The 14,501-nt window shown below is 35.8% G+C and overlaps 1 protein-coding gene across 5 annotated transcripts in view; it reads right to left on the bottom strand.

Moving 5' to 3' along the window:
* The window catches only part of Atp11c (ATPase phospholipid transporting 11C), a 212,983-nt gene that overhangs the window by 115,717 nt on the left and 82,765 nt on the right, over window positions 1–14,501 (bottom strand). For all 5 annotated transcript variants that reach the window (XM_057759651.1, XM_057759654.1, XM_057759653.1 and 2 more), the window contains exons 2-3: window positions 10,866–10,985; window positions 1,577–1,666 (exon numbers count right to left, since the gene is read on the bottom strand). In XM_057759651.1, the coding sequence (XP_057615634.1) occupies window positions 1,577–1,666; window positions 10,866–10,985 (210 nt within the window). The remainder of the gene's footprint in view (window positions 1–1,576; window positions 1,667–10,865; window positions 10,986–14,501) is intronic.

Raw genomic sequence — 14,501 nt, 5'->3', positions numbered from 1 at the left:
TTTAATATAAATTCCTTAAGGGTAGAAAAAAATCAGTATTTTGTTCATCATATTTTGTTTGGGACTACTGTACAACAAACTGTAGGTAGTCAGCATATAGTTGCTTAATTTCATTAAATGCACTCTTTAATAAACTGAATGATTCTTGCCAATAGAATCCATGGTGTACTTTATGCTTCTAAGACATCTGACCATGGATATCAGTGCCTTTCTAAAAATTTCATCATTCACTATGGCAGTTTACTCTTTTCTATATTCTGTCCCAAACTGGTTTTAAACAGGAGGCCTAAACTAAATTATAATACCATTAGGCAAAGCCTCAGTGTATACAAACAAACGCATTCAACATTAACTCACTGGCATTTTTCTGCTTCATTTAAAAAGATGAGGAGAGTGTTATCATTAAAGTAGTAAGTGAAGGAAAAACTCTAATAAACTATATACTTAAAGATGTAAGACATGATTTAAAATGATTAGAATTTAAAATACTGAACGGTAAAAGAAACACTGAAAAGCAGATAGATTTACTACTTTCAAACTTCAAGGAAGTAAGTGAGTAAGGCACATAGAAAGGTGTAATAAGGAAGAAAAGTAGTGTGTTCAAATAGACTAAAACTAGTGTTTAATCTGGAGCTACAGATGGTTCTGAGTCATCACATGGGTACCGGGATTGAACCTGGGTCCTCTGCAAGAGTAGCCAGTGTTCTTCATTGTTGAACTATTTCTCCACCCTCAATAACTTTTTTTGATACACCTATTCTGTTTCACCTTAAAATTATTCACTATGACGAGCTAAAGGCTAACTCATATCTCTAAAACAAAATAATAACAAAGTTTCCTAGAACCAATGGGGGAAAGCCTAGGCATGGTGGCACATACCTATAATCCCAATATTTGGGAAGCTGAGATAGGACTGTATACTGGCTGATTTTATGTCAACTTGACACAAGTTAGAGTCATCAGAGAGGAGAGAGCCCCAATTGAGAAAATGCCTCCATAAGATCCAGCTATAAGGCATTTTCTTAATCAGTGATCAATATGGTAAGGGCCCAGACCATTGTGGGTGGTGCCATCCCTAGACTTGTGGTTCTGAGTTCTATAAGAAAGCAGGCTGAGTAAAACAGGGGACACAAGTCACTAATCAACCCTCATCCACGGCCTCTGCATCAGTTCCTGCCTCCAAGCTCCTGTCCTGCTTGAGTTTCCATAGTGACATTCTTCAGTAATGAACAGTGATATGGAAGTTTAAGATGAATAAACCATTTCCTCTCCTACCATAAAAAGCCTGGTGTTAAAAAGTAAAACTGTTAGTTTAAACTATTTAAAATTTTGATATATAAAAAATCATTAAGATGTTATACAATATACATTTAAGATAAAGATACGAAATCTATGAAATATTAAATCTCATTTCTAAGACAGCTTTAGAAACCTATACCATCACATAATTCTTCAAGTGCAATTATATTTCTACTTAAAAATAATAATCAAATATTTTTAAGTCACAGGACAACTTAAGATTACAAATTGTTTGGAGCAACCAAATTTATCCATGTTGTTTTCAAGGAGTTCTTACCTGTACAAGGAAAATGATGAGAAAATAAAAATTTGCAATTCTTCTAAACTGTTCAAACAAATTCTTTGGGAGGAAATTCCAAAGTGTATACTATAAAATAAGTTGAACAAGAAGTATTATTAGAAAAGAAACTTGAAAAATCTTATTATAATATAAAGTAGTATTTAGTATATCTAACAATTGAAAACACAAACTCTTATGTTACACCAGAATATATTTAGAGGTATAGAATACTTTTTTTTCCAGAAATGAAGTTTCACTGAAAATTTCATTGGCCAACTAAGTGCTACATTTTTAATTTCTCCAACCCAACATAAAATGGACTCTTTGCTATATGCTCTCCTATCATATTAGATGTATTCATTTGTCTTCTCTCTCTCGAGATTCTCTGAACTTTGAGAGCACCTAAGCCTTGTTTAAAGGAGATGTTAGGGGCCTACAAGGTGGCTCAGGCAGTAAAAGGACTTGCCATGTAAGCCTGACAACTGGAATATGATGCCTGGGACCCACATAAAGATTTGGAAGGAGAGAGATCCTACCACAAAATTATTATCTGACCTCCACACGCACACCATAGCTCATTCACCCCCCACCCACAAAATAAATACATAAAACTGTTTAAAATAAATTGAACCCGGGTCCTCTGCAAGAGTAGCCAGTGCTCTTAACTGCTAAATTATCTCTCCAGCCTCAATAATTTTTTCTTGACACACCTATTCTGCTTTCCCTTAAAATTATTATTCACTATTGAACTGCTGATGAAATTTTGGATGAGCTAAAGGCTAACTCATATCTCTAAAACAAATTAATAACAAAGTTTCCTAGAATCAATGGGAAAAAGCCTAAACATTGTGGCACATACCTATAATCCCAACATTTGGGAAGTTGAGGTAGAAAGTATTCATTATTATAAAAAACATTAAATACTAGTTTTTCTGAAAACACTGTAAAAAATTTGTTTACCATCAAAGAGTTCCAGTAAATTTATCTTCTCTCATGGTGTAAAACCTTTTTGCAAATGTTTTAATCTCCTAACCTGACAGGGTAAAACTTTTATTAGCTGAGTTGCAACTTATTTAATTAAACTTCATTTAAATGAGCCATTTACAAAAGATTATGAGGTCAAACCCCAACCAATGGGAAAAACACAGTCACCACTTGTATTAAAATAAAAACCAAGTGAATTTGCTGTCCTGGTGTGCCTGTGCCTGCCCTTCCATTTTTTTTTTAATGAGTAGCTCATTTTTCTGATCAAAAGTAAAGTTTTACTTTGTCAAGACACTAATTGGAGTAATGATTTCTTCTTTAAAGCTCTGAACTTATTTTTAACAATTACTATAAGTTGTAAATGTATCTGTGTTTTCAATAAGGTTCTTCTCTGAATAGGCAATCATTTCTATAGAAGTAAGCTGTTCAGTTGTCTTCCCTAATATTCATTCTAACAATTCCTGGGAGAGATAAAAGTTATTTGAATGAGTGAATGAGTATATTAGTTCTTTTGGCTAGGTCTAATTACTGGATTTAGATCATTGTCAGAGATAAAATTTTGTCTCTACTAGTACCGCCTATCTTCATGACAGCTGATAATGTGTTCATAAATGAAAAGGTACACACACAATCTGAGTGCATACACAACATGCAATTTATTAATGCCTTAAGCTTAATGACTGGATCATTTAAAAATCAACAGATGTAATACATATCATAATATAGAAGACTTAAAGCCAGAATTAAAAAAAAAACCTTTGAAGGTAAAAGGCTAAATTTACACTTGGAAAGACTCTATTTTGATAAATTGCATATCATGATATCCATTGATAAAGGACTGGAAAGCTAAAGTCTCAGAACATGACAGAGTATATGGAAATTTACTGCTAATAGTTTTAAAGTTTTTAAAATTTATTTTAAACAATTTTATGTATTTATTTTGTGGGTGGGGGTGAATGAGCTATGGTGTGCGTGTGGAGGTCAGATGATAATTTTGTGGCAGGATCTCTCTCCTTCCAAATCTTTATGTGGGTCCCAGGCATCATATTCCAGTTGTCAGGCTTACATGGCAAGTCCTTTTACTGCCTGAGCCATCTTGTTGGCCTCTAACATCTCCTTTAAACAAGGCTTGGGTGCTCTCAAAGTTCAGAAAATCTCAAGAGAAAGAAGATAAATGGAGGTAAGCAGTTATAGTAGAACTGGGCTGGCCAGACAGTGTTGGCGCATGCCTTTGATCCCAGCACTAGGGAGGCAGACGCAGTGGGATCTCTGTGAGTTTGAGGACATCCTGGTCTACAGAGTGAGTTTCAGGACAGGCACCAAAGCTACACAGAGAAACCCTGTCTCGGAAAAAAAAAAAAAATGTCAACTTGACACAAGCTTGAGTCACCTGACAAGAGGGAACTGCAAGTGAGAAAATGCCCCCATAAGAATGACCTTTAAGCAAGCCTATGGGTAGTGCCCTCCCAGAGCAGCTAGTACCAGGGTGTATAAGAAAGCAAACTGAACAAGCCAGGAAGAACAAGCCAGTAAGCAGCAATCCTTCAAGGTCTTCAATTTGTACCTCCAGGTTCATGCCTTGAGTTTCTGTCCTGACTTCCCTTCATGATAGTAAACTATAAGGTGAAGTAAATCCTACTCCACCCCCCACCCCAGCAAAGTTGCAACAGTCATGGTGTTTTATCACAGTAATAGAAACTAAGATAACAATCAACAGTCAACAGGGAGAATAAATCTGAGGTCAAAAGAGTACCTTACAGAGGACCAGGGAAGTGGTACACGGCTTAGTGGTTAAGAGCACCTGTTCTTACATATGAACAGGGTTCATTTCCAGGCACCCATATAATGGCTCATAACCATCTTATATTCCCCTCTGACCATCAAAAGGCACCAAACATGCATGTAGTACACACACACGCGCACACACACACACACTCAATCACATGCATACACACAGGCAAAACATTCATAAAATAAATCTTTTTAAAAAAGTAAATGAAGAAATGCCAGGGACACCTTTAAGCCTAGCACTGACGGACAGATACAGCCAGATCACTTTGGGTTTTCAGGTCTGCCTGCGCTACATAATGAGACTCTGCCACAAACCAATCAACCAACCATAAAATTAAGTGCTATCTCTGAAACACTTTACCTTAGCTAATGGGAGCTCACCAACTTCAGCTGGACAGGTAAGGAACAAGCATAGGACTAAATTAGATCCTCTGAATGTGGGTGACACTTGTATGGCTGAGGCAGACTGAGGGGCCATTGGTAGTGGCACCAGGATTTGTCCCTACTGCATGTACTGGCTTTTTGGGAACCCATTCCCTTTGGATGGATACCTTGCTCGGCCTAGATATAGTAGGTAGGGTCTTGGACTTTCCCTAAAGCAATGTGTCTTACCCTCTTTGAGGAGTGGATGGGGGAGGGTGCGGTGGGGGGGTGAGGTAGAGGGGATGGAAGGTAAGAAGGGAGAACTGGGATTGGTATGTAAAATGAATAGTTTGCTTTCTTTTTTAAAAAAATAATAAAATGTGAAAAAATTAAGTGCTGTCTGAAATGTCTATTATTTGAGAGAAAGAATTCATATTTTTCATGATATTCTCAAATTTGCTTATGATAAAAAAATAAGCATTTAAAACCACTGATAGAGTTGCTTTGAAACCATTATAATCCAAAACCGGCATTTAACTGCCATATTGATTTCAAATAAATAAATAAATAAATAAATAAATAAATAAAAGCTGAACTCTAATAAACTGCTAATAGGTGAAATGGGACACTAACCTTCTGTTCTCAAACTAAACATAAAAAAAATAAACAGATAAGCATTAAGACCACTTAAATGTCCTTATTGGGGAAATATTAACATATCAAAGGGAACCTTTTTTTGATCTAGTCCTGTTAGGCTACTGCTGTTGTTTTGCAATGCTAAGGATTCAAATCAGGGCTTTACATAGCTACACCACTGAAGTACATGTATTCCTTGCCCCACTACTGTTGTTTTACTTAGCCAGACTAACTTTTTCCTTAAGAACTTTGGCTGGTCCTTTCATTGGAAACTATTGCTCTTCTCTCCTTCATCAAGGCATGAACTAAGACCTCAGGGTGTTGTAACTTATCTTACTGCTCTAGGCATGGTGCCTGGCAAGAAACACATGATGTTTGTTTCAGGCAGGGTCTCATACTACATACAGCCCATGGTAACCTCAAAGTCAGGGCAATCCTCCTGCTTTGGCCTATCAAGTCCTAGGACTACACTTGTCAAGCCACCACTGAGACTTTTAAATCAAGAAATCATGAGTAAAATTTGTGCACTGACCATTTAAATCACTAATTTAATTAAAAGGCAAATTAGGATACAATTATTTATTCTATACATTAAAACCAATACTTTAGCACAGATTAAGAGAATTCTTTTAAAAGAGCTTTCTAATTAGAATAAAAGTAGAACTGTAGATATATACATGAAGTTATTAAAATTTAATTGTTTATCTTAAAACTGGACTCTCAGACTTGGTCTGTGGTTACAAACCAAAAACAATGCCAATCACAGGAAGAAAATGCAAATATCAGTTATTTTAAATACAGTGATGAAGCCAGGCGGTGGTGGCGCACGCCTTTAATCCCAGCACTCGGGAGGCAGAGGCAGGCGGATCTCTGTGAGTTCGAGACCAGCCTGGTCTACAAGATCTAGTTCCAGGACAGGCTCCAAAACCACAGAGAAACCCTGTCTCGAAAAACCAAAAATAAATAAATAAATAAATAAATAAATAAATAAATAAATAAAGTGATGAAAACAGATTTTCTATCCTAAGTTCTTGCCTAGAAGATTGAGTGAATGAATCCTTACACTAACTTTAGAAATAGTTTACTTATATCTTATGTATATAGGTATTTTTTGCCTGTATATATGTGTATGTACCGTGTGTGTGTGTGTCTGTGCGTGTGGTGCCTATCGAGGCCAGAAGAGACATTTGAGACCCCTGGGACTGGAGTTACAGAAAGTTGGGAGCCTCCATGTTGGTGTTAAGAAGAGCAAGTGCTCTTAACTGTTGAGCTGTCTCTCCAATCCCCCACTATAATATTTTAGCAAGGAACGATAAAGTTAAAAGTCAGACTAAATATTTAAGAACATGTTCAACTGTTTCTACACAGAAATACCAGCACTGCAAATTTTGTTTTGCTTTGGCTGTCCTGAAACTCGTTCTGTAGGCTAGGCAGGCCTCGAACTCACAGAGATCTCCCTGCCTCTGCCTCCTGAGTGCTGGAATTAAAAGCATGCACCACCACAAGTGGGCTAAAATACCTGACAGGTATACCCAGCCACTTAGGTTTTAGCTTGTTTTTAAATTTTTTTTACATTTATTTAGGTATTATTTTATGTATATGGGTGTTTTGTCTGCGTATTAGAACCCATGGGACTACAGTCAAATGTAACTACAGTGAGAGATAGCTGTGAGCTGCTATTTGGGTGGTGGGGGAATTGAACTCAGGATCTCTTGAAGAAGAGTCAGTGTTCTTAACTGTTGAGCCATCTCCTTAGACCTGCAAGTAGTTTCTATAGAATATTTTTCAGTTATTTTGTAGTTGGTATATACATATGGGTTCTAAAACTGATACTATATGATAAAGTTGTGTTACTGTCTCAAGTATCTACTATCTAAAAGAATTTAAAACCAAATTTTTCCATCAAATAAATCTCCAAATGTTGAAATGAAAATGAACTAATAGAATAAAGGCTTTGAGCTTTACTTGATTGGGTCTGGAGTATGGGGTATGTATAGCTCAGTGACAAAGTGATTATCCAACATGCATGTAGTTTTATGCTTGATTCCAAGCACCAGAGATGAGAGGAGAAAAAGCTGTTTTTACATGAAGTTCACCAAGCTTTTTACTTAGCACTAAGAATTCTAAAAATAAAGCTCTAAGTAATGTGTTCTAATGTTTCTATATAGGAACAGCAAAGTGGAAACCAAGTTAGATGGGGCAGCACATGTCTGTAATCTTAACACTCAGGAAGGTAAGGTAGGAGGATTGCCAGGAGTTCAAGGACAGCCTGGACTACAAACAAAAGCCAATTTTGGCAAAATAACAAAACCTTGTCAAAAGCAAACAAACAACCAAAAGGAACAGGGACATGGGTAAAATGAAATAGTAACTATTTAAAAATTAACCGATAAAGTTATCAGCAAGCTGAACTACACAAAGAACATAACCTTCTCTAACTACTAGATACACATAGAATAAAAAAGCAAGACTAATTTTATAGTAAGTTCTATATTGGTAACTTCACTTTGCTACATTACTATACTCAAGTTATTATCAATTTTCCTTTATGTTGGCATTAAATATAATTTTGAGCTTTGCAATCTACCTTCATTTTTACTAACAATGCCACACAGAAATTTTACTAATCACACTGTTCTATCCACTGTAAATTCTGAACCTCTCAAAAGCAATAAAGTTGCTGACTAAAACTGAATCAGAAATTAGTAAAATTTAAATGTTATTTTTAGTGTGTCAGACACAAGTGAAAGAAAGAAGTCCTCTCAGTTTTAATAAACTGCACTATTGATGACTGGTTTATTTGTTGTATGTATATACAAGAGAACACATATGTGTACCACAGTGTGCATGTGGAGGTCGGGGGACAACTGATGGGAGTCAGTGTAGGTCCCAAAGACTGAATCCCAGGTCATCAGGTTTGGTAGTAGATGCCTTACAGGTACACTGAGCCATTTTACAGGTCTCAATTCAATTTTTTTCTTCTTTTTTTCTCAATTCAGTTTTTTAAATAAGGGAAAAACAATAGCGTAAATTTAGACCTAAAACTCTGATTTGAGTCAAGTTTAACTTTCTAAATCAACTATGCATAACTCACTGATTATTTCACTGATGGCACTCTAAAGCTCAGAAATTGTAAAAAACAAACCAAACAACAACCAAAAAATCAAAACCGAAGTTAAAAAAAAAAAGCCCTAAAGAACAATAACAGTGCAATTAATGTCCTTTTTTGTTAAGGAAGGGAATTTCCAATTTTGCATCAGCTACAAAATTCTGGTGATAACCAAAACTCTCCACAGAGTACTTTAAATTAGTAACACCTCAAGGGACATTTCTTTTCTAAGGAAATATTTATGTTCCCAGAAAAAAAATAGACACTAATTTTATAAGTAAATAAAATTTAAAGGTCAAAGTGTTTTCTTCAGTGCTCCCTGTATTAACATTTATTTCCTGATACATTGGCTCTACAGGGGGTTATTTGTAATGAAAAAAAGCACCAAAAACTAGTGTTATTTTTATGACAAAGTAGAGAAAGGAAAGTAACACTTGCTACAGAGTTGGAAGACAGCTAGCATAGTCTATAAACTGTATTTATTCAATTCAAAGAGTATGGTACAAATATATGGAACCAAAAGGTAATGTGAGGAAGATAAATTCCAATTATAAAATTGTTAAGTTTCTCCAGAGTAGATACAAAGGCCCTCTACTAAAAAGGATTCTCTCTATACATTCAAATCACAAGAGTCCAAAAACATCAACAGTAATGTACTGGAATAATCCCATGAACACAAATAATATAAGAAGACATAACACTTACTAGGTGTTAACAAACCCAAACATAGTGGTAAATGTTTTCTGTGTATCATTTCTTTTCATCCTCACTACAATCTCATAAAACGAATAATTCAATAGACCTATTTTATGGATAAGAGAATTAAGGTCCAAGTTAAACAATTTTAACTTCCTATCCAAGTCTAAGAGGGAAATATTTTTTGAGAGAATTATTTTCTCTGCGCCTTATTTTTTCCTACCCTAAATTGGAGATTAAAAATCTACACTTTAGCCAGGTGTATTGATACACTCCTTTAATCCCAGCACTTGGGAAGCAGAGGCAGGCAGATCTCAGTGAGTGTGAGGCCAGTCTAGGTCTATAGGCATACATAATGAGTTCCAGGATAGCAAGGGCTACACAGTAAGACCCTGTCACAGACACAAGTAGCCCCTGACTGAGAATAAAATTTCTGTGACAGGACTTAAGAGTAAAAGAAAATCAACATTTTATCTGATATATCACAGTGTTCTACATGGCTACATACATATCTGTTCAGTGAGCTACTCAGTTTTCACATTTATGTTTTACAAATTAATCTTTTCTTTTTCTGTAGAGATCAGGTCTCATACAATACAATCCTGGCTGTCCTGGAATTCACAGACATCTGTCTGCTTCTGCATATATTTTACATATTAATCTTTTAACAAAAACAATTTTCATTATGCCATTACCTAATGGAGAAACCAAAGGAATATTTGAATACCAAAATGTGGTGTATTATTAAAGGAAGGGTATGATTTTGGGTTTCAGGTCCTAATTGACTTCAAGTGTACACTGAAATAAATTTCACTAATGTTTTAGCTCTCCCTTTCCAAGCTTCATTTGGAAGAACATTATCAAAATATGTTCCATGCTACAAGAGATGATAGTAAACCAGTCATCTACTACCTAACATCTTGTCTGGTCTGCCAGCAATAAAGACCAGTAAATTAATATTAGCAGAGCAATGACTACTGGGTTCTAAGAGCTTTAAGAAGTGTTTTTACATATGAAGTATTAGCCATTTCAAAAATTGTATTTTAATTTGACAAAGATGATATAGCTAGTGAATATTTTATCAAGATTTAAATGCAGGTGTTCAAACATGTAGGCCACTGCTCTTAGCTTATACCACACTGAAATAAGATCATTAGCCCAAAAGTGATGGCTATTGTGATTATATTTTACAGGTCATAGGTCAAGCAGTATACAAGCCTTTTTAGGAGCTAGAAATACAAGTCAGAAGTTAGGAAAGAGAAGATATACAAATGAAAGTCTCTAAGCACCATCCTAAAGAACGGAAATCATGCACAGACTAATCCTTTCAAAGCTTTACATAAGTGAAGCCCCCACAAATCTGCAAAATGTCGGTTGGCAAATGTTCGACCACTAAAAAATATCCCTTCTAAGCACAATAATAATTACTTGTAGCACATTTTAAGGCCTAACATAATATGCACAATCAACAGGAACTGTGAATCATAAAGGAGGGCAAGTGAAAGTTATAACCAGACAAAATGATAGGCTTTTTAAAAACTAAACTATTTTTTGAGGAATAATTACTACAATTGGTATTATGATTTGTAGAAGTATATGACTATGTATATAAGCAAACGTAAAAGAACCAGCTTCCTTAGAAGCATAAATAAAAATATGCAACTTTATATGAGCATCTGGAGAGTTTAAAAAAGAAACACAACTTACCTTAGAGGAGACTATTCTATTATCACAAAATCTTTGTGCACTGTAAGCTTCTGTTCCTGAAATGGGATGATTGCCAACAAATACTGTGCGTGTACCAACTCGTTTCTCTTCTCCAGCGCACTAACCAAGAGAAAGAAGGAGAAGGTCAGCTTTTCAACATATTTCTCTGTTTTCACCATGCTTAGAACTCTGGAGAATCAGAGTAGCAGGGAAAGGTGAAAACCTTGTCAAGAAATTAAAATCCACAAATCTCTTATAATGTGGGATTCCCCTCTGTACGCTGTGAATATTATTGGTTAATAAAGGAACTGCTTTGGGCCTAGAGCAGAGCTATAGGGGAACAGAGCTGGTGGGAAAAACTAAACTAAATGCTGGGACAAAGGAGGCAGAGTCAGGGAAAAGCCATAGAGCCGCTGTCAGAGACAGACATGCTAAGATTTTAGCTGGTCCATAGCCACGTGGTGATACACAGATTAATAGGAATGGTTAAATTAATATGTAAGACATAGACAATAAGAAGTTAGAGCTAATGGGCCAAACAATGATTTAATTAATACAGTTTCTGGTGCCAACGTGGTCAACTAAATTCACTTAAAAACCTGGGCTTTGTTTGCTGGCAGCATGCTGTGGCTCCCTTAAGAGTGATTTTTCTGATTGCTCCACAAAAAGGTTTACAGATATCTTAAACCCATTTGAATAGTTGAGTAAGTAATTGCAATTCTTTGGTTCTCCTAAAATACATGGTAAATTTAATCAATCTACTGTCAATTTATGCTAGTGAAATTTCGGAGGGCATACTAAAGAAACACTATATTTTTAGTGCCAGCCATATTATTTCACCCACAGTACAAATGAAGCTCAACTATTATGTTTATAACAACATGCTAACTTAGAAAAAATTAGAATGGGAATATTTTATTTATTATACAACTTCTGAGGACCTTCTTGTCAACAAACATATCAGAAATCCTATTAATAGAAAAATCACCTTTCTACAAAACAAAAACAAAAACCCATATGAATCTTTGCCTTTATAAGAAAACTTCCTTGTGACCTCTCAGATTTTATTACCCTAAAGTCTCGCTTAAGACAATATATTTCTAGTGCTTTTTAAAATATCTTTTAAGGAACATGGGATGTACTCACTCATATTTGGTTTCTAGCCATAAATAAAGGACATTGAGCCTATAATTCGTGATCCTAGAGAAGCTAAATAAGAAGGTGAACCCAAAGAAAAACATATAGGCATCCTCCTGGATATTAAACTTCATCAGGCGATGAAAGGAGACAGAGACAGAGACCCACATTGGAGCACCGGACTGAAATCTCAAGGTCCAAATCAGGAGCAGAAGGAGTGAGAGCACGAGTAAGAAACTCAGGACCGCGAGGGGTGCACCCACACACTGAGACAATGGGGATGTTCTATCGGGAACTCACCAAGGCCAGCTGGCCTGGGTCTGAAAAAGCATGGAATAAAACCAGTCTCGCTGAACATAATGGACAATGAGGACTACTGAGAGCTCAAGAACAATGGCAATGGGTTTTGATCCTACTGCACGTACTGGCTTTGTGGGAGCCTAGGCAGTTTGGATGCTCACCTTACTAGACCGGGATGGAGGTGGGTGGTCCTTGGACTTCCCACAGGGCAGGGAACCCTGATTGCTCTTTGGGCTGATGAGGGAGGGGGACTTAATTGGGGGAGGGGGAGGGAAATGGGAGGTGTTGGCGGGGAGGAGGCAGAAATCTTTAATAAATAAATAAATTAATTAAAAAAATATCTTTTAAAAATAGACTCACTGTATTGAAAAGACTCAGAGTAATGCTCTAGTATATGTAAAACTTCCTGGGACTTCACAGTTCTCTATTTTAAAAAAGTAAAATGTTTATTTTATATGTATGGATATTTTGTCTGCATGTATGTCTGTTGCACTGTGCCCAAGGAGGTCAGAATAGGATACTTGATACTTTGTAACTGGAACTATGGATGGTTGTGAACTGTCATTTGGATGCTGGGAACCAAACTTGGGTCTTCTGGAAGAACAGCAGTGCTCTCTACCAATTTACCATCTCTTCAATCTTCTATTCTCTTTGTTTGAAATAGAATACATTTTTTATATATACAAAATAGTCTTTGATAGTATTATATTTGAAACAGTTTCTAACTATACTGGTAAAAAACTATTATCTTAGATCCTTATTCTTATTTTTAATAATAATTTCTCAATTACAATATTTTAAAATACTAACAACAAAGAGTTTTTGTTCAGTTATTCAAATGTCAAAGATATCAATCTTTAAAATAATGTTAAAAGACTACTTAGAAATTTTGAAGTTTTCCAAATATTTACTGTATTTGTATATATTACTGCCTGCATTTGTGTCTTCTGAAGATATTATTTGTAAAATTTACCTTAATAATAATCACCCTGAGTATAAAGCATCCCTGTTTTGCTATTTTCAACTTAAGCTTATAAAACAAATAAGGCACTGCTTCAAATTTGTACAAAGTCAACCAAAAATAACTGGAAAATACTAACAGAGAAACTCTGATGTGTTTATCTCAGTAGTAGAGTGCTTGCCTATTACATATAAGTCCCTGGGTTTATACCACCATAAAAATAAACACATTTTTAAAAAGTAAGTAGAGGTTAGCTGTGGGGAGCAGAGGAAGTCACGATTGAATGTGTGTTATTTACATGAAAATGCATGTCAATAACCCCAATGCCTCAGACCAATGACATTGGCAAAGCTTTCCCTGACTCAGGCTCAGGGAAATTACAAAGGCTTCCCCGGTTCATGTGTGGATACTGATAGTATGTACAGAAAACGTCTACTGCAGCTTCCTCCTCCCGGATGTTTGCAGCCTGAGACCACTTCCCTATGGTGACCTGCTCTCTACTAGATAAGCTAAACCCGCTTCCTCATTCAGTTGTATACAACAAACCCACCTCCTCAATTTTGATTTATCAAATAAATATGGTGGGTTTCCTGTTGTCTGTTGTTGGTGTGTCTCCACCAGATTCCAGTCTACCCAATCCCAGATTTTTTTGTTTGTGTGTCTGTTGTTTCTAAATTTCCTGCCCTGTTGCCCCAGATTGTGCACATGGTATACTGATATACATGCAGACAGTATACCCATACAAAGGAAGTAAAAATTAAAGCAGAAAGAGGGATGAGGACTAGGAAAAGGAAGAATAGAGGGTCAGTAGAACAGTATGCTTCTTGTACTGCCAATATGGCTTCTCCCCTCTACAGTGGCTACTAATTAGCTTAAGATGAAAATGAACTAGTACTTTCCCAATTTTAAATTGTCTTCAACTTCTTTGGTCCTCCGAAGTAAAAAATATAATTTTTATGCACATCATTTTAGGAATCCTCTACAACTGAATGATACTAACAATTTTACTAAGAGGTTTACCCACACATTTATCTCTCAGATCTCTTTGAAATAATGCTTAAGTGATATCTATCTCCATAAATTCAAGAAAATGGATTGAAATTATGTGCAAGTAGGTGTATATTAATGTCTAGCTCCTAAAAGTGGTTGTTATATGGCAATAAGAAGCTGTATAATATCCACTTTCCAAATTTATCAAAATAGGTCTTTTATTTATTTATTTATTATGTATGCAATGT

Source organism: Chionomys nivalis, chromosome X (assembly GCF_950005125.1).
Source record: "Chionomys nivalis chromosome X, mChiNiv1.1, whole genome shotgun sequence".
Taxonomy (NCBI): domain Eukaryota; kingdom Metazoa; phylum Chordata; class Mammalia; order Rodentia; family Cricetidae; genus Chionomys; species Chionomys nivalis.
This window is presented reverse-complemented; position numbering and strand designations above follow the sequence as displayed.